Source organism: Pholcus phalangioides, unplaced genomic scaffold (genome assembly GCF_987345545.1).
Source record: "Pholcus phalangioides strain wild (caught in Gottingen) unplaced genomic scaffold, Ppha-v1.0 ptg000022l_1, whole genome shotgun sequence".
In the NCBI taxonomy this organism is placed as follows: domain Eukaryota; kingdom Metazoa; phylum Arthropoda; class Arachnida; order Araneae; family Pholcidae; genus Pholcus; species Pholcus phalangioides.
The window spans coordinates 32,619,183-32,645,066 of NW_028301615.1; the positions used below are offsets into that span (position 1 = coordinate 32,619,183).

The 25,884-nt window shown below is 36.6% G+C and overlaps 1 protein-coding gene across 1 annotated transcript in view; it reads right to left on the minus strand.

The window, feature by feature from the left end:
- Positions 1–25,492, minus strand: part of LOC149070215 (uncharacterized) — a 78,774-nt gene extending 53,282 nt beyond the window's left edge. The window contains exon 1 of the mRNA XM_089249989.1: positions 24,537–25,492. Coding sequence (XP_089106115.1) covers positions 24,537–25,484 — 948 coding nt within the window. The 5' untranslated portion in view covers positions 25,485–25,492. The remainder of the gene's footprint in view (positions 1–24,536) is intronic.
- Positions 25,493–25,884: the final 392 nt, after the last annotated feature.

The window sequence follows — 25,884 nt, forward strand, 5'->3', positions numbered from 1 at the left end:
TGCTAAATATTAAGACAGTAAAAATGGATCAAAATACATTGATTACGCATTTGCATCATGGCAGCCAAAGTAAACGTTTCTGTGAAATCGTACGCATGCATGTACACTGCTCAAAACAATTAGGGGAGCAAGCAAAAAAGTGAAGAAAACGGTGCGAGACAGCCACGTATTGGCATACAATGGATAGTACACGCGTATCAATGCGCAATACAGAAAAAAGACGTAAAAGAATTTGGAATGAAGCTTTAATTCTTTGAAAATATGGAAAAAACATGAAAAGGTGATTTAGGGCAACAATTTGGTTACATGTAAACGATAAAAAAAAAAGTACTGTTTAGACCTGATGCATGAGTTTTAATAGGGCGTGTGGTCTCCTCGAACAGCTAAGACTGCTGCACACCTGTTTGCCATGGATGCGATGAGGTTATCGATCAGACTTTGGGGAATACTGTTCCACTCCTCAAAAAGTGCAATCTGCAAGTCTCGGACAGTAACAGGCGGCCTTGGTCGCGCAGCAATGCGTCCTCCGAGCATGTTTGGAGCACGCTGGACATTCCGTACGCTCTATTGTTTCAGCTTCAAGCATGTTCTCCACCAGACGAGCTCTATACGGTCGGGCATTATCATCCTGGAAAACAAAGGAATCTCCAATGGCTCCAGCGTAAGGGATGGCATGAGGTCGCAGTATCTCGTCTGCATACCTTCGGGCCGTCAAAGTGCCATTCCGAATGATATGCAGGCCCGTACGTCCGCCTATGCTGATTCCACACCATACCATCCAACCAGCTCGTCTGTATTGTGACCTTTCACGAACGAATGCGGGGTTATTTCGAGTGCCCCTGTCCCTCCATACCAGAACACGTCGGGTGTCACACTCCAGACTGAATCGGGACTCGTCTGTAAACAGCACTTGGCTCCAATCATGTTGCTCCCAATCTCGATGTTCAGTAGCCCATCTTCTTCGGGCCGCACGGTGGCGTGGGGTCAACGGAATGTAGACCATTGGCCTACGTGCATAGAGCCCTCCCTCATGAAGCCGATTACGTACTGTTTGGCTGGACACCCTTCGTCCTGTTGCCAAGAGCAACCGTCTTTGCAGCTGCGTAGCATTCCCTGTTCTGTTTCGACGGGCTGTTAACTGTATATACCGGTCATCAGTTGCTGTAGTGGCGCGTGGCCGACCTTGCCCTGGTCGACGTCTAACATTTCCTGTTTCTTGGAATCGATTCCACAGCCTTGCAACAACTCTTCTGGCGACTCCAACAGCGTCCGCGACACTACGATGTGTTTGCCCGGATTCCAGTCTGCCTATAACACGCCATGCCATGGATTCCGGTAAATCACGTTGTTGAGACATCCTCAAGTCACCTTGTCTCAAAAAAAAATACTGCGCAATCGAATTTCACAGTTACGGCAGTAAAACAGGCGTTTCTGCAACATCCCGATTTCTGCCCTTATCTCCTTTTTCTGGTTTTTGACGTCATGAACTTTGATTTGCATATGAAGTTTTCTTCTTCCGTTTCCTGCTAGGCTTTAAATTATGGATGATTCATTTTATGTTACTTATCTGTATACATCTTTGCGTAATTTCGTTAAAACCATGTGCTCCCCTAATTGTTTTGAGCAGTGTATATAGGAACACTTGCATCATCGTCGTTGATGAAAATTTTCAAATTTTTTGTGTATGTACACAACGTGTCCGGTTGAAATTTTTATGTCCCTAGCCTAGCATGTCGGGCAATAGATTTGTCCAGCCCGATCGTCTGTCACCATGAAGGCCGCCGTCAGATCCGTAGGTTCGAACCCGATTAAAGGCATAGTTACGTTCTTTCCCTACCGCGTAGATGGCACTCTATCCAAAACATGGTGCCTTTTGAATATGCCTTCGCAAACGCCCCCCATACTCGGGACGAGTGCGGAAGTACAGTGGAATTTCGACCAGACGGTCTAGTCTCTTGGCCGCATGACGTAGCCAAATCATCGGAGCTGTCGCCAAGCTTCATCAAAATTGTTGCCAGTTTGGCGATATTTACAGAGAAATGCGTTAATTTTCCATTTTTACATACGCTAATGACTATTTACAGACGAAAAATGGCATAATAAATGATAAATAAGAACAATTTGCATAATTTTCGTAACAATATTATTATTCTCAGGCTTCCTTTTTTTATAATATTTTTTTAAAACATACAGTACAGTACATAACTAACGTTTACATTATGTTCATTATGTTACATTTATGTATAAACTACTAACATGTACCAAGAGGTCACAACATATGACGATGAGTAAAGTCGAGTCGATAGATATGTAAAAGATATGTAAAGATATGTAAAGTCGAGTCGTTTTTAGTATTAAAATTATGTTTCTGATGGGGAGGGGGGGGGGATTAGGAAGTGAACATTTACAGAACTCCGGCTTTTCCATTATCCGCCCGTTCTTCCATCACATTAGGCCAGATAGAGTGGATTCTACTATATAAGGAGGTTATAAAGTCAGAGTCGAGGTTATAAAGTCAGAGTCGTTAACTAACGTCACATTTTTAAAAATTCTGACTAAAATTCAATGTAGAAGTCCAGAAATTCAATCTGGAAGTGCTAAACTGTGGAAAGGACGAACGAAAATAAATCTCAGCTTCTCTCTCAATAGTTCGCCTCTAGATTGTCAAATCACAAAATTTTTAACATAAGAATCTATGACAACAATTCCAGTAAAACATTCTTTTTCTCAAATCAGGGATTAATCGACTCCAACACTTCTCTGACTTTAATAACCCCCATGATATTATCATGACTTCCACTATATAGAAAGACGACTTCCAACCCAACTCGATAGAAAATTTTTATATAGTGATATAACCGGAGTTGGTGTGCGGTAAAATAGTAGTGGTTCCCAAAGTTGCAAGTATCAATTTGCTCGTCTACCAGCGTGGAAACTTCCTTCAGATCCACGGGTTCGATCAGAGCCATTTGTAAACAAAGTTCTTTTCCTATCGAACCCGGGGGCGAACGACAGATGGTGCCCTATATTGTGCCACCGCAGGAAGTCCCCTGTCCACAAAAGTGCGCTCAAGTGTTTGGCCATGTGGACGAGTTTAATTAACATGCGAGAACACGCGTTATATCTGGTCTGTTAAAGAGGTCACGGGCTACATCAGAAGACTCCGAAGACCACGAACCATGGGTTGAGCATGTATGTTTTATACTCTGTACATCAAGCATCGAAGAGTTAGTATTTCTTGATCTTCCTTCAAATCGAGGCAATCTCTCAACCTTCTTGCGGAATATCTGATAGTGTGTAAGAGAATTTTTCACCAAAATTCGAAATATTCATTTCATTTAGGCCAAATAAATTTCATTACAGGCAGGGGCGCGTCAAGCCTACCTGCTTCCCGGATTCAAAGCCTCATGTCCAGCCCTAAAGATGACCCTGGCTGGGGCTGACAGGGCTTTTACCCAGGTAGCACTGATATAAACCTGACTTTTTTTAGTACAAAGCTACACATCATTTTCGACCATGAAATAAGTTTGTGAATATACGTCCCGCTTTTGCAGAAACTGTCCCACATTTTCATTCAGCATCATTATAATATTCTAAAATTTACGTCAAATTAATTGATCCCCCATTATCTCACTGATAAGTCATCATTACTTACACCTGTAAAAAGAAAGTATAACGAAGAGAAATATTCAAGAATTTCGTTTCAAATGCTCCACACAGAGCCAAACGAGTAAAAAGCCGAAATTTTTTCCTTTGTTTTTATTCTACCGTTCCAGAAAAATTAGTGTGGGAGCACCAAATTACACACTTGCCTCTCAATATTCTTGTGTGGTATTATGGTTTGTCTGCTCCCTAAAGTTTCCTCAACATCTTCATCTTCAAATTTTGGCTCGAAAGCATGATGCCATTATGAATTTGTACTATTGGAAATTTTTAAAAACATAGGTGTTCAACATCTAAGCTGCCACCCGGGTACACCGCACCCCTTGCACCCTCGTTTAAGCCGCCGCTGATTACAGGAAAACTGCAGTGCATAACTATTGATTTGGTGTATAGATATTTGTATACAGATTTTCTAAGATGCTTTCATACATGGAATGTATATGGATGTTATATGCCCACGAATGGGAGAGGCTGCGAGTTTACAAACAGTATGGCATGGATATTTCGCATGTAAATAACTCGCTAAAAGCGTCGGAACAAAACAACGGTTGATGTCTCGGCTTTTATATTTCGCTTTCTGCCCTTGGAGATAAAATTAACCCTTTTGAAAATGGTGGCAGATGGTCCAAGTGAGTGAGTGAGCGAGGGGTGCTCGTGGTTAAAAGAGTCGACGTTTATCAGTGTTTTCACTTCCTCAGTGAAGTGGACGGAATCGCATCGTGTTTTCGCCTCCTATCGAAACCACTTGAGAGACAGAATTGGTGAAGGGGAAGTAAACTCCATTTATCACGAAAGTACTTTCTTGCGTACATTCCGCGCGCGTTCACTCTCTCTCTATCTCTCTCTCTCTATTTTGGCACCCCATTCCGCCAATTGTGTGCGTCCAAACTAACGCTAATGGCAGTCAAAACTTCAAACTGCACGAACACAAACACACATACACACAATAAAATACGCTCCTTCTTTCTACCGGGAAACGGGGTTTTACAAAGTGGCGTGGGTAGCCATTTTTCGAGAGCCCTCGCAATTTATATAGCATACAAATCTTGGTTGTATCTATCTCTTTCGTGATGGGTACATGAACGGTTCATTATGATCACGGACGACGGAGCCGATGTGCCCCCCCCCCATCCTCCAACGCCTTCTGTTCTGAAATAGAAGAGATGTGGCATTAGCTCGTTTCGATTTTTCTGTTACCTATTCAATATCCATTTAGTCTGTGCCATCTAGAGCAATGTTCTTCAACCTTTTAATACTTGGGGACCGGTGAAATTAACCCTCTAAGATGTTTTTAAAATTTTCCTGATCCGCATTATAACTGCAGCAGTGGATATCACTAAACCCCTTCTAGAAATTAACACCTTTTTCAAGAAGATTTTTTTCCTATTGCGAGCTAATAAATGCTTTCTCCCATGGGGGGGGCACGGTCATTATTTCTGGGGGGGGCACGATAATGATGATGTCAATTCATATATGCATATGTACATTAGATCAGTCAACTTCACCTTTGACGCTAATGCTCCCCCCCGTATCTTCGCCCATGCTTTCTCCTCAACACAAAATAATTATAATGACAACAAGGAGGGGGGACTATTGTTTTTGATTATTTGCGCTACACGCAATAATACCATACTTCCTCGAAAAGGAAAAACAAAGACATCGTTTCTCTTCCCCTTCTGCTATCAGACTTTGAACAAAAGCCAACTCCGCCCACTAGCAGTTGATTGGCGGAACGAGGGGAAAGGAAAACATGTTATCAGGGGAAGAAAACTTATCTGGGTTCGTCAGTGCAGAAATGAGAATGTTTTAAGAACCCGAGATGTCTCGTAATTGCCGCTATATGGATTAAATGAAGAATTTCGCGGACGGGCATTAATGGGAAAAATAATTTGTGAGCCTACGGATGAAAAATACAGCAATAACAGGAAAAATACCCACACTTCTTGAGTTGTTATACTTCATATTTACATTCTATTGTTATACATTTAGGAAATTGAATTGAAATGAGCGCGTGCTGCCACCTATCAAATGAAAGCAAAACTATCTGTAAACATTCTGGAAGTAACGGTGGTTCTTGGTTCAAAACTGGTTTGCGGTACCAAAAGGGACAAAGTGCGGTGGCATATATTTTCTATTTTTATGCTGCTACCGGTGTAAATTTTAAACGCCATGATATCAGTTGATATGTTTTTATATTTGCAGAAGAATTTTATTCAGTTATATATTATTAAATTAAAAAATTCTTGAAAGTTTTGGATGGGCCTCTTATAAATATACAACGCAGTTGCAACTAAAGAAGAATAGGAGGAGATAGACAGTTTTTTTTCTCAGAGCAATATATCAAGGTAACACATATTTTCTGGACATTATGACAAGGTGAATTATGAAAGAAAATTCATCTGGTCTCCTCCGAGACTCGAACCCAGGCCCTCTTGGACAAGCGTGCTTCTCTCTACACCACCGAAGAAACGCCACTGCCTTCCTTATTTAACGCTCTTGAGGCGCTGAGCCAGATGACTTTTCTTTCCGAGTTCACCTCGGCATAATATACAGAAAATATCTGTATCCGTAACGAAGAATATTTTGCGATCTGTATTTCTTTTTCTTGTAGATGGCAGCAGTGGTTCCAGCTATTATAGATAACGAGAAGAAGCATCGGACCTTTGCTGCCGCCTATGAAAAAAAAACTATCTCTATAATTCTGGAAGCAAAATTGTTTGTACGTTTAAAACCGGTGTGCGGCATTAAAATAAAAATTACATTTTATGATACCATATATTGTGCATTTTAAACCAGTGTAACTTTTTACCAGTTGAATATGATACATATACAGCGCATGAAAGTCCATATTTCATATACATTTTTATACTTTACTGTTATACCAGCGAGAAAGAGGGTTGGGCTGTAACCCCCTCCCGCTGCCATTTATCCAATAAAAACAAAACTACTTGCTGTTATTCTACACGTAAAATAGATTATTGATTTTAAACCGGTGTGCAAAATAAAAATGAATGTATGGTTATGACATCGAAAATTGTTTATTTTGATACTAGCCAACCAAAGGACGGCTTAGTCCATATTCCAAGGAATTTCCAACTGAAGGAATCCTAACTGGAATGCTAAATTCTAACTGATGAGAAATTTATTTCGATAGTGCACTCCAGAGTAAATATTATGCGCCACCATAATGCCGGTTATTATGTTTTTATGTTTTCTGCAAAATTCCGCCAAATACTTTTGATGGGCCGAATCAAAATTTTTAGTAGTTGGAAATTCTCTGCACCTTCAAATTTCTTACCACAACCTATTTTCTGAATTTCCACCCCTATATTTCTGTCCTATCTCGCTCCTTCACATCAACCTTCATTCCGTTCCCCTTTTTCAGATTTCTTTACGTTTTTATTTTTACCTCTTCCTTTCAATAAATAAGCATATAAATATATTTCACAATTCTAACCCCCCTTTTGTATAATTTCCGCCCTCTACTCCTATCTGAATTGTTGCCCCCCCCCCCATTCTATTTCTAGCCTCTTTCTTGCCCGTTTGTTTAATTTTTGACCTCTTCTCCTGTCTGAATTTTCGCTTTTTTTTTCTTTCTTTTTGTTTCATTTCTATCTCCTTTCTTGCCCCCTTTTTCATTTCTGACCTCTTTTCCTATCTCAATTTTTTTCCTCTTTCTTCGTCCTACTTAAATCACAAGCTCCTTTGTTGCCTTTTTTTTTTCGTTTTCTGACTTCTCCTATCTGAATTTCGGTCCCCTTTCTTACACCTTCTTTGATTTCTAGTCCATTTCTTGCCTTTTTTCTATTTACAACCCCTTCTCCTATCTCAATTTTTTCCCCTCTTTCTTTGTCCTACTTAAATCACTAGCTCCTTTGTTGCCTTTTTTTTTGTTTTCTGACTTCTCCTATCTGAATTTCGGTCCCCTTTCTTACACCTTCTTTGATTTCTAGTCCATTTCTTGCCTTTTTTCTATTTACAACCCCTTCTCCTATCTCAATTTTTTCCCCTCTTTCTTCGTCCTACTTAAATCACAAGCTCCTTTGTTGCCTTTTTTTTTTGTTTTCTGACTTCTCCTATCTGAATTTCGGTCCCCTTTCTTACACCTTCTTTGATTTCTAGTCCATTTCTTGCCTTTTTTCTATTTACAACCCCTTCTCCTATCTCAATTTTTTCCCCTCTTTCTTTGTCCTACTTAAATCACTAGCTCCTTTGTTGCCTTTTTTTTTGTTTTCTGACTTCTCCTATCTGAATTTCGGTCCCCTTTCTTACACCTTCTTTGATTTCTAGTCCATTTCTTGCCTTTTTTCTATTTACAACCCCTTCTCCTATCTCAATTTTTTCCCTCTTTCTTTGTCCTACTTAAATCACTAGCTCCTTTGTTGCCTTTTTTTTTGTTTTCTGACTTCTCCTATCTGAATTTCGGTCCCCTTTCTTACACCTTCTTTGATTTCTAGTCCATTTCTTGCCTTTTTTCTATTTACAACCCCTTCTCCTATCTCAATTTTTTCCCTCTTTCTTTGTCCTACTTAAATCACTAGCTCCTTTGTTGCCTTTTTTTTTTGTTTTCTGACTTCTCCTATCTGAATTTCGGTCCCCTTTCTTACACCTTCTTTGATTTCTAGTCCATTTCTTGCCTTTTTTCTATTTACAACCCCTTCTCCTATCTCAATTTTTTCCCCTCTTTCTTTGTCCTACTTAAATCACTAGCTCCTTTGTTGCCTTTTTTTTTGTTTTCTGACTTCTCCTATCTGAATTTCGGTCCCCTTTCTTACACCTTCTTTGATTTCTAGTCCATTTCTTGCCTTTTTTCTATTTACAACCCCTTCTCCTATCTCAATTTTTTCCCCTCTTTCTTTGTCCTACTTAAATCACTAGCTCCTTTGTTGCCTTTTTTTTTGTTTTCTGACTTCTCCTATCTGAATTTCGGTCCCCTTTCTTACACCTTCTTTGATTTCTAGTCCATTTCTTGCCTTTTTTCTATTTACAACCCCTTCTCCTATCTCAATTTTTTCCCCTCTTTCTTTGTCCTACTTAAATCACTAGCTCCTTTGTTGCCTTTTTTTTTGTTTTCTGACTTCTCCTATCTGAATTTCGGTCCCCTTTCTTACACCTTCTTTGATTTCTAGTCCATTTCTTGCCTTTTTTCTATTTACAACCCCTTCTCCTATCTCAATTTTTTCCCCTCTTTCTTCGTCCTACTTAAATCACAAGCTCCTTTGTTGCCTTTTTTTTTTGTTTTCTGACTTCTCCTATCTGAATTTCGGTCCCCTTTCTTACACCTTCTTTGATTTCTAGTCCATTTCTTGCCTTTTTTCTATTTACAACCCCTTCTCCTATCTCAATTTTTTCCCCTCTTTCTTTGTCCTACTTAAATCACTAGCTCCTTTGTTGCCTTTTTTTTTGTTTTCTGACTTCTCCTATCTGAATTTCGGTCCCCTTTCTTACACCTTCTTTGATTTCTAGTCCATTTCTTGCTTTTTTTCTATTTACAACCCCTTCTCCTATCTCAATTTTTTCCCTCTTTCTTTGTCCTACTTAAATCACTAGCTCCTTTGTTGCCTTTTTTTTTGTTTTCTGACTTCTCCTATCTGAATTTCGGTCCCCTTTCTTACACCTTCTTTGATTTCTAGTCCATTTCTTGCCTTTTTTCTATTTACAACCCCTTCTCCTATCTCAATTTTTTCCCTCTTTCTTTGTCCTACTTAAATCACTAGCTCCTTTGTTGCCTTTTTTTTTTGTTTTCTGACTTCTCCTATCTGAATTTCGGTCCCCTTTCTTACACCTTCTTTGATTTCTAGTCCATTTCTTGCCTTTTTTCTATTTACAACCCCTTCTCCTATCTCAATTTTTTCCCTCTTTCTTTGTCCTACTTAAATCACTAGCTCCTTTGTTGCCTTTTTTTTTTGTTTTCTGACTTCTCCTATCTGAATTTCGGTCCCCTTTCTTACACCTTCTTTGATTTCTAGTCCATTTCTTGCTTTTTTTTTTAATCTACAACCCCTTCTCCTATCTGAATTTTTGCCGCTCTTGTTTCCCTCTTCTTATATTTCTAGCTCCTTTCTTGCCCTGTTTTTAAATTTCTGACCTTTCTCTATCTGAATTTTGCTCCCCCCCCCCCTTTCTACCTCTATTTCCTATTTCCACTTCTTTCTTGTCATTTTAAATCTCTCCCTCTTTCCATCTACCGGCTTTCCCAGATCACGATGGGACATTGTGCACTAGCATGTCACGCTGATGTATAAATACAGCAATACACGTTTTTCAACAAACTAACACAAAAGATACACTTCTTGTTCCCACTAATTATGTGGGTTTTCTGTATTATGTGTGTATCTATTTTTTTACACGTGGCGTTACCATTACACCTTCCATTTACGTCAAACAGAAGCAATGATCATTCGGCACGCGAAGTCGCAATAGTGCTTATGTGCGTTGTCGTGTCATGCAGTTGTCATCAAAGGAAGCTGTCGTGACCGGCCTTAATATAGTGTGAAAAAAAAATAAATAAAAATCTAAACTAAAAATAAATTGTATGCAATGATTTTTTTCACCACGCATGGGAAATTTCACCTCAACTGATTCAGTATCTATCTTCATGCTGGCTGTTAATAATTAACAAACGTAAATTATACGATCGACAACAACGGAATTGAACCGGGCACGAAAATATAAAGTTCTGTATGATTGCAGCCTGCTGAACACGATTTACGGAAAATTCGTCGCCAACACAATCAACCGATGACAATTCACAGACGGAAAAGTCACCACTGAGAAAATTCACCAAAAACAGTTCGTCACCAGTGAATGAGTGACCGAATGATTGAGCACGTGAGTAAATGTAGGAGGGAGTGGCCGAGTGACTGAGCACGTGAGTGAGGGATCGACCGATTTAGCTCGTGAGTGAATGTGTGAGGGAGTGGCCGAGTGATTGAGTACGTGAGTGAATGCGTGAGTGAGTGGCCGAGTGATTGAGTACGTGAGTGAGGAACCGACTGATGGAGCACGTGAGTGAATGTGTGAGAGACCGAGTGATTGAGCTCATGAGTGAATCTGTGAGTGAGGGACCGAGTGATTGAGCATGTGAGTGAATGTGTGAGTGAGGGACCGAGTGATTGAGCATGTGAGTGAATGTATGCGTGAGGGGACCGAGTGATTGAGCACGTGAGTGAATGTGTAAGCGAGTGGCCGAATGATTGAGCTCTTGAGTGTATGTGTGAGTGAGTGGCAGAGTGATTGAGCACGTGAGTGAATGTGTGAGGGAATGGTCGAGTGATTGAACACGTGAGTGAATGTGTGAGCTAGGGACTGAGTCAATGTGTGCGTGTGGGACCGATTGATTGAGTACGTCAGTGAATGTGTGAGTGAGTGGCAGAGTGATTTAGCACATAAGAAAACGCATGAAAGATTCATTTGCTCACCTACTAGCTCACTTTCTCACCTGTTTACTCACCTGCTCTCACTTTTTTTCTCACCTTTTCAATCACCTTTTCAATTACCTGCTCATCTTTTCACTCTCTCACTTGCTGATTCACTTACTTACTCTCTCGCTTATTCATCCACTCACTTACTCACTCACTAAATCCCTCACTCACTCACCTACTCGCTCGTTCATTCAATGACTCGCACTCCTTTACCCACTCACTCATTTACGAGTGCTCACTCACTTTCTCATTTGTTCACTCACCTGCGCATCCGTCAACTCTCTCACTTGCTCATTGGCCTACTCACTTGTTCGCTTACACTCTTCTTCACTCACCCGCTCATTTGCTCACTTGCTCACTCACTCGATCATTCATCCACTCTCACTTGCTCCAATCCCCCGCTCACTCACCAACTTATTCGTTCGTTCGCTCACTCGTTTGTTCACCTTCTCACTCACACTCATTTACTTACTCGATTACTTACCTGCTCACTCACTTACTTCCCAGACTCATTTCATTAATCACTCACTTCCTCACTTATTCACTTGCTCATCCACTCACTCTGTCACTTTGTCAATGAATTGTTTGACAATGAATTTTCTTGGCAGTGAATTGCCTAGTCGGTGAATGTTCCCAGCGGTCAATTTTCCTTAAGCCGGGTTTTCTCTTGGAGCAGATTTTCTCAGCCGAGTGCAGTGTTATAACACTGATTGGTTGAAGTTTTTAAACCCGAATTCTCACGTTTCTTAAAATCCGAATCTCAGGAGATGAATAATATACGGCAATGGCGAGACATCAGGGAAAAGATCGTTTGGAAAATCATTCACGTAGAAATCAGTGCTTTTCGTATCTCTGAATATATCTTATATATATATTCCGAACCTGGGACCGTGACAGCAACTTTCAGGTTGGTAGACGAGCATCTTACCACCACGCCATTCGGGTGCAAAACTCATCTCTGCCCTTACCGGGAGTCGAACCCGGGCCACTCGTTTGCCGGACGAGTCAAGAAATATGCTGCCGCTTTTGTATTACAAACATCATATTTTGCAGTTAAATTACTTAATATTCTGCACTCTGCTTATTTCAACTTGACACATGTGAGGAAGAAACACAAAAATGTCCGCAGTCTAAACTGTGTATTATTTAAAACTGTATAATAATTTAAAACTGCTAATGCGGGGAATGCGATATATCAATCATTCAAACTTATTCAGGAAATGTTGTTCAAGTTTTCACATTCTAAAGATACAAATGTCTTGTGGGAAGAGTAAGGAACTGCACACCATATAAAGCCCAGCTTCAAAAGTTCTGATGTGATACGAATACAAACACAAAGGCCACAACAGGCAAATTTTCCAACGAGGGGGCTGAAAAAAAAAAAGATGCCCATAAAATTATGGATGTCAAATGAAACCAAAATACTGCTACCCAATATAAAAGCATAAATGAGATTACGATTGTCTTAAGCTACGTATGGATACCTACTCGATTTATCCCAATATGTTTTCAACGTACTTTTCAAACGTGTCAACTGTGTTAAAATTCGCGACCCTTGGATTTCCACGATTCCCCCCCCCCATTCCATTTACTAAAAATTATCAGAGGAAAACTCCCTGCGAGACACACCACAACCTGGAATTGTTCCTTACTAAACGATACTAGCGTTCTCTCGTCGAAGCAGTTGATTGGATAGACAGCGAAAAGATAGAACGTTATTCCTACGTACATTTTTAATGTGTATATAGGACGATTTACAGGCTGTTGTTTGCAAACTTGTTCTTTTTTTACGTGAATTTCAAAAAGAACTTTTTCCGATGGCACTTGCTTTTTCCTCCTTTTTTGGGATTTCTGGGAAATAGTGAATTCCAGTGTTCGTTTGGCAGATTCATTGCTCGCACACTGCTACAGCTATACTTGGATGGTTCTTTTCTACAGAATTTTGCACATATACCCACATTCTACACATCTCTCTAATCTTATTTTCTGAGAGAGAGAGAGAGAGAGACTTCCCCTTACTTCTCTCTTCCTCAGACCGTCCATAAACTCTTGCTGGTGCGTGCAAAAGAAAGATCTATAAATTCATCTACAGTCAACTTTTAGACATTTTACACCACTAGTTTATGAATTCCATCCTCATGCACCTCAAGTCCGTGGTTTTCCCTAAGCATCTTCTACAAGTAGTGGCTCCTGTTCATGAGCTAGCCCCTCGAAGTCACGTTCAATATTGCAATCAGCCCCCACAGTTTTCTCCATAATTTAAAAAAGAATTTAATGAAAACTTCAAAAGCGCACATACGGACGTGTGTTAATTTCCCGAGTGAGGCACGCTTACCGGAGACTGAAGGGGATGATATTGCTAAATTCCATAGTATGTGTGTGGGCGAAAGCAAAAGTAAAGGTCACCAGTTCAGTTGTGATAACGTCAAAATAAGTAAACAAAGCGCAAATTTTTTGCTCGTAATGCGAATCATCGCTGGTTAACCGAGTAAAATTTTGTTTCAAATTTTTGGTCGTTATGCGAATTGCTCGTTAACCGAAATTCCACTGTATTCTGTAGGGGAAGAGAATCAACATCCAAAAATGCATGTATTATCACAGAATATTCAGGAATGATGAAAATATACACTCAAAAAAAAAAATTTAGCCACAATTAATTGTAAATTAACACGGAAATTGATTAAAATTTTGATTCGGTGAAAATTTAGAGGTGAAGAAATTTTTAAACTGATGAAAGGAATAATTTTAAACTAATGAAAATTGGCAACTAGTGATCGGAAAACTAATGAAAATCTAGAATGAGTTAAAAATTAGAAAGAATTGAAAGCTATAATTGCAGCATTAATGAAAATTTCAAATTAATGAAAGAAAAATAATTACGAAATTGATGAAGATTCGGAATTAATGAGAGAAATAATTTCAGAATTATAAAGAAAGAAATAACCTTAGAATTTATGAAAATTCTAGAATCAAATCAGTTGAAGTTCAAACACCTTCAAGGAAACAGTTATTTTCCGGATATTATACTAAGGTGAAATCGAAAAGAAAAGTCATCACGTCTCCGCCGGAACTCGAACCCAGGCCCTCTTGCACACCGGGCAAGCATGCTACCATCTACACCACGGGAAGCATGGCCCTGCCTTCCTTATTTCACGCACTGTGGCGTGAGGCGCTGAAGTAGAGGCAGTAGTAGCCTCAACTTCAGGAAATGGCCCCCGGGTGGGACGGTTTAGAGAGAGATAGATGGCTTTTTCTCAGCTCGAGATATCAAGGAAACAGGTATTTTCCGGATATTATGCTGAGGTGAACTCGGAAAGAATCAATCTCAATCAATCAATCTCTCTAAACCGTCCCACCCGGGGGACATTTCCTGAAGTTGAGGCTGCTAATGCCTCTACTTCAGCGCCTCACGCCACAGTGCGTGAAATAAGGAAGGCAGGGCCATGTCTCCAGTGATGTAGATGGTAGCATGCTTTCTCCGTATTCAAGAAGGCCTAAGTTCGAGTCGAGGCAGAGACATGATTACTTTTTTTTTCCCGAGTTCACCTCAGCATAATATCCGGAAAATAATAGTTTCTTTGATATCTCGAGCTGAGAAAAAGCCATCTATCTCTCTTCAAACACCTTGTTCGCTACAAATATATGTGCATATCTATTACGGAAATTGTAGGCACCCCCAAAACATCGGGGCCCAGTGCGACCGCACCTGTCCCACACTCCTAAGAGCGGCTCTGTGCAAACCCATTTAATCATGGTACGATGTTTAATTACTTTTCTTTTACTTGGTTTCAGATCTATTTTTTTCTAATTTTATATACACGAATCGTGTTAATGCAACTGAAATAAATATGTTTACAACCAAACTCGTTAAAAGGGGGATTTTGATTTCCAATAAAAGAAGACGAGCGGGGATCGAAGCGCGACTCACTTTAAAAATTTGTTTTCCCAGAAACACATAAATTTGCTTCATGAAAGATGCGTCTCGACGTATTGATCAACTCCAGTAATTTTTCTTCTAAACCCATTGCTCTAGCTGTTCACCAAAGTGAACTTAAAGGATGGACTAATTGATATCGATTCCGCAATGTGTTTCCTCTGGAAATCCACTGTTTCATATTGTTTTCGCAACCCTAAAGAACAAAGATACATACTACTAACTACTATCTCACTGAAGAAACGTCTACGGAATCTCTTTGGGCGATTCCAACAAATCATTGTTGGTGCAACATGGTTATTCGAATGACATGCAACAAAATTATTCAGACATCCCTACGAATCAGACGTTTTCCTACTTATCTGTGTGTGCTACCCGACATTCTGCGAATGAAAAGTAAATTCTAGTAAATTCTTAGTGCTCTCCACCCCCCCCCCCCATACTCTGAGTAAGACCAAACACGGCCCAGGCTCTGTCCCATATAAGCACATTACCGCGAAGCGTTGGGCCAAACATTTTATATACTGAGTGGTCACTTTATTATGACCACCTGACAGTTTTTAGCTATGGCGTCACACTACTCTGCAATTTCAAGAATGAAACATAATATACTTTAATTCACACTTTTCAGAGCAGATTCAGTCATGAACTTGCTGAATTGGGTAGAATCGTGGTTGAGAAATGTGTCACAACAGATAATAGCGAACGGAGAGTTTTCTGATAGGACAAGTGTAAAAGTGGAATCCCTCAAGGAAATGTCCTTGACCTTCCCGTACCTTTTTCTTTTTTCATTGTTAGCAAATTCGCAGATTACGTGAAGCTAATCGAGGTAGTCGGGAATCAGAGCCATATGGAGATGCCCCAGACGAACCTTGAAAATGTTTCCAGCCTGGGCTAATGAACGGAGCATGACCTTCAGTGTTGACAAGTGCATGGTCACTCATTTTGGTTCCAACAACACACTTTCCACTCACGAATTGAATAGCATTACTATCCCGGATGCAACTAGGGTCACCGATTTGGGAATTCTCATTGACAAGCGGCTTATGTCTTTTTGAACATTGCTCAGTGGTGATCAAAAATCGAATAGAATTCTCGGTTTCATTCTTGAAAAGGTTCTCTTCGCGTTCTCCTAAAGCCATTCTTCCGCTTTTCCGAGGCTTCGTTCGTCCTGGACTGGAGTATTCTGTAAGGTTTTGGAGACCATACCTACAGAGAGGGACACTGACTTGGTTTAGAAGTGAAGATAAGAGCTACGTTTGCCTGTTAGATCGGTATTGGGATCCACGATATGGAACATTCTGTTTTTATTCTTTCTTATTAAGAGCATCTTTTTCTCAGCACCTCGTTGGGCATTTTGCCTGTTGTGGCGTTGTATTTGTATTTCAGCAAATGAAATTCTAAGCAACATCTAAAGATACTTATGATACTGCAAGCGTTTGCTGATGACTTTTTAATCATAATATCAGGAGAAACACCATACAAATTCATCAAGAAATCAAAGAACTTCTTTAAAGAGCTTGCAAGATGGGCGAACAGATTTGGCTCGAAATTTAATCTTCAAAAATGTCTATTTACGATAATAAAAAAAGGGGTAAGTTTCAACAATCCTCTCTATAAAAATGAATAAGAAATCACTAAAATATACAACGATATTCAAATACTTAGGTGTAATTATCAATAAAAACTTCTCACGGACTGACCATCTACAATAAATTAAAAACAAAACGGCCAAAAAGACGCAAAAAAAGTATTCAAAGGTCAAGAGACACTGGGGGTGTCAAAACTGGAGTGGTGAAGAAAATTTATTTGAAATGTCAGAAGAAAATGGTACTAGGGTACGAAATCTGGTACACACAAATACACGAGCGCAGGATGATAAATTAATTTCTATCCAGAGGAAAGCTTTACTTGTAAACTAAAAGTGTTATATTACTGTTTCTAATGAAGTGTTGAATGTACTCTCACCGGGATACCACCGTTACAGATTATGCTTCATAACCTGCTGAAACGTTACAAATTGTCTCAACAAATCTGTTGGAGAATAAATATGCATTAATCAAAATATTATTAAAAGAGAACACATAGAAGAGGATAAGTCAGCTCTAATACCACCGTTTGAGAACAAAAAGATCGACTGGAATGAAGATTAAAAGGATACTATGGGAAACTCAATCTACATACAGGTAGATACATACATACTTGTAGATGGATACTATAATACCATAATCTACATACTTGTAGATGGATACTATAATACCATAATCTACATACTTGTAGATGGATACTATAATACCATAATCTACATACTTGTAGATGGATACTATAATACCATAATCTACATACTTGTAGATGGATCCAGGATTGAAAGAGCAGGGTAGATTGTGCTTATGAACATTATAAAAACATCCTGATTCAAAAGGAGCAACTAACAAGGCTTAGTGATCATAGTACTGTATTTAGAGCCGAAATTACAGCGATATCACAGGAAGTGCAATATGCACATAAAGGTCCACCTTCAAAATCTGAAAATTTTTAGCGATTCGAAATCGGCACTACAAGCCTTAGCAAATCATAACAACGACAATGAAATTCAACGTGCAATACTAAATCTGACTGTAACAAATAATATCAAATTTCATTGGATCAAAGCGGATAATAATAATAAAAGAAATGAATATGTAGATATTAAAGCAAAAGAGGTAACAACAAAGGAACAAATTGACATTGAAACAAAAATCACTAAAATACAATGTAAAAATGCCATAGAAAATATATATATACACAGGATGAATGGCAGAGGCTGTGGAACTCAACAAAAAAAGGGAGAGATTTACATAATCAATAATGCCAAAGGTAAAAACAACCAACATCTACGGAGACTTCTACATCAACCAATTGTTAACTCAACATGGGGCACTGGGAGTCTATCTCAGGCAAGGTTCCACAGACGAGACTCATTATGTATCTTCTGCAAGAAAGAAATTAGCAACGCTCAACATGTGAAGCATGGGAAAGAATGTAAGAATATAATAGACAGAAAAGAATGCACGTGAAATCTATGCAAAGTACAAAAATTGTGCATAAAATTCGAATCAAGAATTAAGCAAGATTTAATTTGTTCAATGGAAAATAAAAATTTACCAATAGATGTGAACAAAAATGAAAATCCATTTGAGTTTTAAATCAAATTGCATTATGTAAGCAAACTGTATAAGCATTTTTCTCAAGCATTGTAAGTATTTCTGATTTTTTTTAAAACGGTATTAGTTATGTTTATAGCAGAAATATGACCTATAAAGTGTACTATTTAAATTTCCTTCATTGTACATTGAAATTTATACAAAAAGGAAAAATATGAAAGCACATATTAGCAACAATTATTTTAGTACAACAGTGCATGCTCCAAGGTACAAGATCCCTTGTTATACATTGGAACGTTTTTTTGTTTTTTTCCAAACTTCCATATTTCATGATTACAGTAAGAAAAAAAATTATTTCAAAATTTATATGATGTTTCATACAGTACACAGTTACTAAAAAAATGAATTTGGTAAAAATTGACTGGGAAATAAAAATTTTGAAATATAATTTTTCAAATGCCAAGATATAAGTCACCCACTTTGATTTTATTAAAGAATATATTTTTGTGCCGCACTGTATAAATACTGTATGCATTTGTTGATAGGAAATTTCAGTTAATTTTCTTAATCGATAAGAAATCCCATTTTAAAAATATTAATGGAAGATTTTTCTTCAAATTCTGGGCAAATTAGGATTAGATATTTGTACTATCAATAGTAATTTTTGGATTTTCAGGATTCTGCCATTTGTACAGGAAAAAGATCCATTGATTGGATGAGGTTGTTACTGATACAAAGATATTAAAATAATTCAAAGAAAGCAACTGGCATTTTAACAAGCATTGTTAGTAGTAAAAATGTAATTTATATTGAAATTTCTATTGATTACTTCATTATTTCCCCTCTTTTTATTTAAATCACTTTATTACAATCAGTTAATCTACTGTATTATATTGATTATTCCCATCCCTATACTTCACTTTGGAGACATTGATTAAAAGCAAAGAGAGTTATTGTGTCTTAGAAACTATAATTATGATAATTGAATTAAATATAGCTTTTTTAAGAAAAAAGTGAACGTTAATTATGCATATAATTATCATAATATTTATCCGCATTTCTATTCATTTTACCTCGTACATGCTACATATTAAAAATATCCACTTCAGTTGAAATGCTTGTAAAAAACATTGAGTTAGATTAATTATTCTGATAATAACAATTCGGGGTGTATAATTTCTTAATGTTACAACACTAAAATTTCTAAATCCAAAAGAACATTTTCAACATGGGAAAGAAATATTCATAAAGAAACATTAAGAAATCAAAAATTATGAAACATCATGTGAATAATAATGGTAATTCAGGGACCAAAAGGAATCCTCACGAGTTAGTTATGCAATGATATTTATTAGTGTAATGTTAATTAAAAACAATAATCAAATATATTGTGATTTTTGAAATGAATATTCGAATTTTTCCAGTTATTTGAGAGTTTATAGACACATGCAACACTTTCTGAGCATTGAAAACATTTCATACTATGTTCATAATCATCCTTTTATTGTGTCATTCAAAAATGATCACAAGAGTTATGGGAACTAATATAATTGATGATTTATTAGAATACATGAGATTATTAGAATACCATACTCCTCACACTGGCCATGATAATACATTTATCATGGCCAGTATGGGGAGTGTAGATAATTTTAACAGAATATCATGTTGATTGTTAGAAGTATAAATGTAATTCATAGAATTTTATAGATTATGTTTCGATTATTATTATTATTTGTTACATAGATTATGTTATACTTAATTGTTTTCCTTTTTTTCAAATATTTTATATATATATATTTTATATATATATATTTTATATATATATATTTTATATATATATATTTTATATATATATATATATGAATTATATAATTTATCATGGACAATGTGGGAAGTGTAGATAATTTCACTCAATTAATTATACTTCGAACATATTGACGATGACATCGCGTTATTAATCTAAAATTAATTAGTATCAGCAATTTCACAATTTGTTACTGTCTCAATACGGAAATTTCTCAGTCCAAAAGAAAATTTGGAATCAATAAGAATACAATTAACAAGTATATTTTCAATGTGGGGGAAAAAATTCCTCAAAAAGTTACATATATAAGAAATCAAAGATTATGAAACATCGTGTCAATAATGATGATGAAATGAGACGAAATTGAAGATATTGATACTGGGACCGAAAGGAATCTTCAAGAGTTCGTTTTGTAATGATATTTATTAGTGTAATGTTAATTAAAAGCAATAATCAAGTACATTGCGATTATGAAAATGAATATTCAAAATTTCCCATGTTATTTGGGAGTTTATAGGCATGTAATTCTTTCTGTACATTAACTGGAAAACTTCATATTGTGGTCTTTTATAATTGTTCTTTTATTGCGGCATTCGAAAATGATCACAAGAGTCGTAGGTACTTCTATAATCAATGATTATTAGAATGTGTGTAAATTAATTTATCATAGACTTTTTATTAGACTTTAGACATTATTGAATTAGAATATACATGAATGAATTTATCATGGATAGAGTGTGAAATGTAGATAATTTTAATAAATTATCATGTGGATTGTGAGAAATAAAAATGTAATTTATAGAAATTTATAGAATATATTTCGATTATTATTATTTATTACATGGATTATGCTACATACTTCATTCTTTTCTTTTTTTTCAATTACTTTGTAACACTAAATACAATAATATTCGAATATTTGACGCAATCGACAGCCATTTACTGCATTGAGTATCTCCATTCCTTAAATTTCACTTCGGAGATATTGAATAAACGCAAAAAACGTTATTATGGCTTGGAAAAAACATTAAAAGAAAACAATAACAACTATGGACTAAATTAAATAGTTTTTTTTCCCAAAACATTTCAATTTCGGTTAGGTATGTGATAATATTTGTCTATATTTCTATACATTTTACTTCACACACGTGATACAAATACGATTCGATATATGAAAAAATTTCAGGTGAAATTCATTGAAAAGTAAATAAGATTGATTGATATAAATTAATGAGCATTAGAAATTTGTTATTATTTTAATGTGGAACATCCTCAATCCAAAAGAAAATTTGGAATCAATAAGAATCTTTCCAATATACGGAGAAAAATATCTTCAAAAAGCAATATCAAGAAATCAAAGATTATAAAACATCATGTAAATAATGATGATAATGGAACAAAATTCCTGGACCAAAAGAAATCCTCAGTAGTTATTTCATAATGATATTTATTATTGGAATTTTAATTTAAAACAATATTCAAATATTATGATAATGAAAATAAATATTAAAATTTTTCACTGTTATTTGAAAATTCATAGATATGTAACCCTTTCTGTAATACATGTTGGCGAATTTCATATAGTGGTCTGTTATAATCATCATTTTATTACGTCATTCAAAAAGTTCCACAAGAGATGTTCTGTGCTAATATAATCAATGATTTATGAGAATATACATGAATGAATTTATCATGGATATGGTGGGAAGTGTAGATAATTTTAATAAATTATCAAGTGAACTGCTAGAAGTAAAAATTTAATTTATAGAAATTTATAGAATATGTTTCGATCATTATTATTATTTATTACGTTGATTATGTTACATGCTTCATTGTTTTCTTTTTTTATTACTTTGTAACACTAAATACAATAATACTCGAATATTTAACACAATCGAGAGCCATTTACTGCATTAACAACCTTCATCCTTATATTTCATTTTGGAGATATTGAATAAAAGTAAAACAAGGTTATATATTATGTCTCGGAAGTAGACATTAAAATAAATCGGTAACAACTTTGAATTAAATATTTTTTTTTATAATTGAAACTTGGATTAGGTATATGGTAATATTTGTCTGAATTTCTATACATTTTAATTCACACACATTCTACAAATACGATTCAATATATGAAAAATACCAAGTGAAATTCTTTGAAAAGTAAGTAATTAAGATTGATAAAAATTTCACAATTTGTTATTATTCCACTACAGAAATTTCTGAATTCAAAAAACAAAATATGGAATCAATAAGAACATTTTCAATATGGGGGAAAACATCTTCAAAAAGTTGCATGTAAGAAATCTCGAAGATTGTGAAACGTCATGTGAATAATGATGATGAAGTTTGGAACCAAATTTGGGAACCAAAAAGAATCCTCAAGAATTAATTTGCACTGATATTTGTTGGTGGAATGTTATATATAAATGATCGCCAAAAATTGTGATTATGAATATCAATATTTAATTTTTTTCACTGTGTTTCGGGCATGTCACCCTTTCCTTACATCGACAACATATACTATTGGAGAGTTTCTTCTGTTGCACCATTTAAAAATGATCACAAGAGTTGTGGGTACTAATATAATGATGGTTATGAGAATATATACAGGGCGTTCATAATTAAATTTTTTTTATTATTTCAAAACGGAAATTTCTCAATTCAAAAGATAATTCGGAATCAATAACAATATTTTCAACAGGGGGGTAAACATTTTCATGAAGGTGCATAAGAAAAATAAGAAATCAAAAATATGGAGAAACACATTATATGAATAATGATGAAGTTTAGGACCAAATTTTGGAACCAAAAAGAAACCTCAGAAGTTGATTTGCAGTGATATTGGTTGATGAAATGCTATGTATAAAATATAATCGAGCGAATGTAACCAATGCGTTTATTGGTTACATTTTTCAAGTTTTATGAAAGAACTTTTACAGCACAATCCCGGCTTTAGAAAATAAAAGAAAGATGAAAAAATCAGTTTCCACTCTGATAAATAAATTTTATGTTGTTTGTTGTATATGAAATGATTTTAAATTTGTAAATTTCTTTACATTGGTGAATACACTGCTAGTTTGTATACTTTGAACGTTGCACTCTTCATAAGGCCGAAATTACACTATAAAAGTTAGATAAAAAACCTTTTACAAAATTTCAAAAAAACAACCAATAAGCCTATTTTTACATTTGCTCGAATGTAATCGATACGCCCAATGGTTGCATGCATTTCTTCAAGTTTTATAAAAGAACTTTCATCAAACTTTTATAGAGTAATGCCACCCTAAATCTAAGTTAAATTATCTTCTGATAAACATATGCTGTTTAAATTTCAAAAATATAAACTTTCAGTTTTTGGAGCCTGATGAGGCAAAGCAGAATGTGGTCTAATGGGACATTTTGCAGTGATTATAAAGGGTTTTGCTGTTCTATTTTTATTTGTTGTAACATTTTTCAAATTTTCGACAGGTTAGGCTATATAATGGAAAAAGATACGCCTTCTGGGATGTGTTTAATTAGGAACGGTTTTTGGGAATGTGTTACTTAGGAACGGGTGTAAGAAAATAATGTAGTTAACTCAAAATAGTTTCGCTGGTAATCAAACTATAATTTTTGAGACAACCATAATTTTTTTATGGGCAGTATATTGATATTTCATCATAATTAATGGTATCTTTATTGCTCTTGTTGGGTTATTGTATTTTTAATATAGTTTCAACATCCATATTTTTTCTGGGTATCTTTTCTCAGCCACCTCATTGGGCATTTTGTTTGTTGTGGCCTTTGTATTAGTATTTGTATAAGGAAACCAAAATTTTAAATACAGCCCAAATAAGCATAGTTATGGACATGTCGAAAGAAATTTTGCTTGGAAACAAAAATTTGCATTCAGTATTCTTGTGTAGCCTAAGACGAGAATATATCGTGCTGTATATCCAGTTATTAGTTGCTTGGCCTTAAGCTTGGTGACTAATGGATCAAAAGAGTTGATGTATAAAATTAATCATCACTGCAGAAGGAACAAAAATTACTTGTTTTGAAAATTTTTATCGTGAAACATATTGTGTGTATATTCGTCAATAAAACCAAAAGAAAATTGAAATTTGCTAATTTCAGTTTTAGAAAGAATCAAAAACTAATATTTCCCCATATTAGCTCCCATTTTCCCCTACATGAATTTATCAAGGATAAGTGCGTGAAGTGTAGATAATTTTAATGAATTATCCAGACTTTGGACATTTTCACCCAAACATCATGTGTGTGGACAAACTGTGAATATCTTATACATACGTCGAATTCATACAAATGCAAATACAACACCACAACAGGCAAAATGCCCAATGAGGTGGTTGAAGAACAAGGTGTGAACAATACGTGAAAAAAAAATACATTGAGCTATATATTGGAAGAGATGTTGTATTGTGAAGTTTCACATGATTGGCCATTGATTCATTTATAATGTGTTGCATTGGAATAACACCAATAACTAATTTGATGTATTAAACAAATTAGTAATTATTGCTCAATATTGAAATTAGAGAGGAAGAGGATTTTCCACTTACCTTACATTGCTTGCAAGACCAACTGACGGAGTAACTCGTATCGCAGTCATAGAGTTGCACTAGGTTCTCGAACTGACACGCCAGCAACTTAGCTGCCTCGTCCAGTTCTCGGACCTGCGCCAGAAAGGACGACCCGCAGACGTCCCCCTCGGGCAGCAGGTGTCCGAGATTGTACTGCGCACAGAACCTTAAATGCACCTGGTTCCTCGTGGAGGGCCTACAGGCCTCCTCAACGCTGAGCTCGTCCAAGTAAAGGCACTGATTTAAGTGATTCCGGACTCCGGAATACGGTAGTTGATGAGGACAGGCTTTTAAATGCCTTGATGTTGTTGTTGTTGCTGTTGCGGTGGTTGCTGTTGCATTTTTTGTTGTTGTTGTTGCGTTCATCATCAGTGTGTTACGCGCGGACGACGACGACGACGACGACGATGATGATGTTGCGGGCACCTTCTCCTTGTAGCTGCTGCCTCTTCTGATTGTTACGTTGTTTCCGACATCCACGGATTTGACTTGGAAAGTCGTGGCGTTGTTGGAAACTGCGGCTTCTTCCTGTTGTTGTTGCTGCTGCTGACAGTCTTTCGCAGAAACACTCACCTGCTTCACGCTGCTCACTAAATCCGTCAAGTTGACAGGCAGCCGCCTCCTGGGAATGGACAATTTTGGCAGCAGCATGTCGCGGAGATCACGATTGTTGTTGTGGTGATAATAATAATTATTATTATGATTATTGTTGTTGTTGCTGTTATTGTTACTCGCGTTTGGACCACCTTCCGTATTATCCCGTTTTAGATCCGTCATGGACACGCCGTGGTGGTGATGAGAGAGCACGAGGGCGCCACAGAAATACATGAATATCAGCGTTGTCACGCATTTTTGCCATCTTTGCAGAACTTTCCGGTACAAATCCTCTGTTGACGTGCGTCTCCCATGCTTAGACCCAAATGTCATAGTTCATTTGAGTAGGAACTGTGACAAGCGAGCGATCGTCCACAGACTTGCGCTTCGTTTCCTTCTCTTACGTTTAGGAGGTGTCAGCACCAACAACGAGAAGAACAAATTACGAGGGTACACGAGGAGCGAAAATTCACAGTATAAAGGCGGTGGAACATTGTTAACATTATTATTATTATTATTGTGATAATCGGTGGCATATTCACGGGAAGCAATGGTTCTGATGGCGGCGCACGTGGTTTTCGAGGTGGTTGTCCTAGTACGATATTTGGATTTTATTCCGTTCCACATTATAGGCGGGAGAGAAATTAAAAAATAAAACAATTATAAATTATTTAAATACCTTTTCTTCCACACACGCACATATATATATATATATTATATTCTCTATCGTATA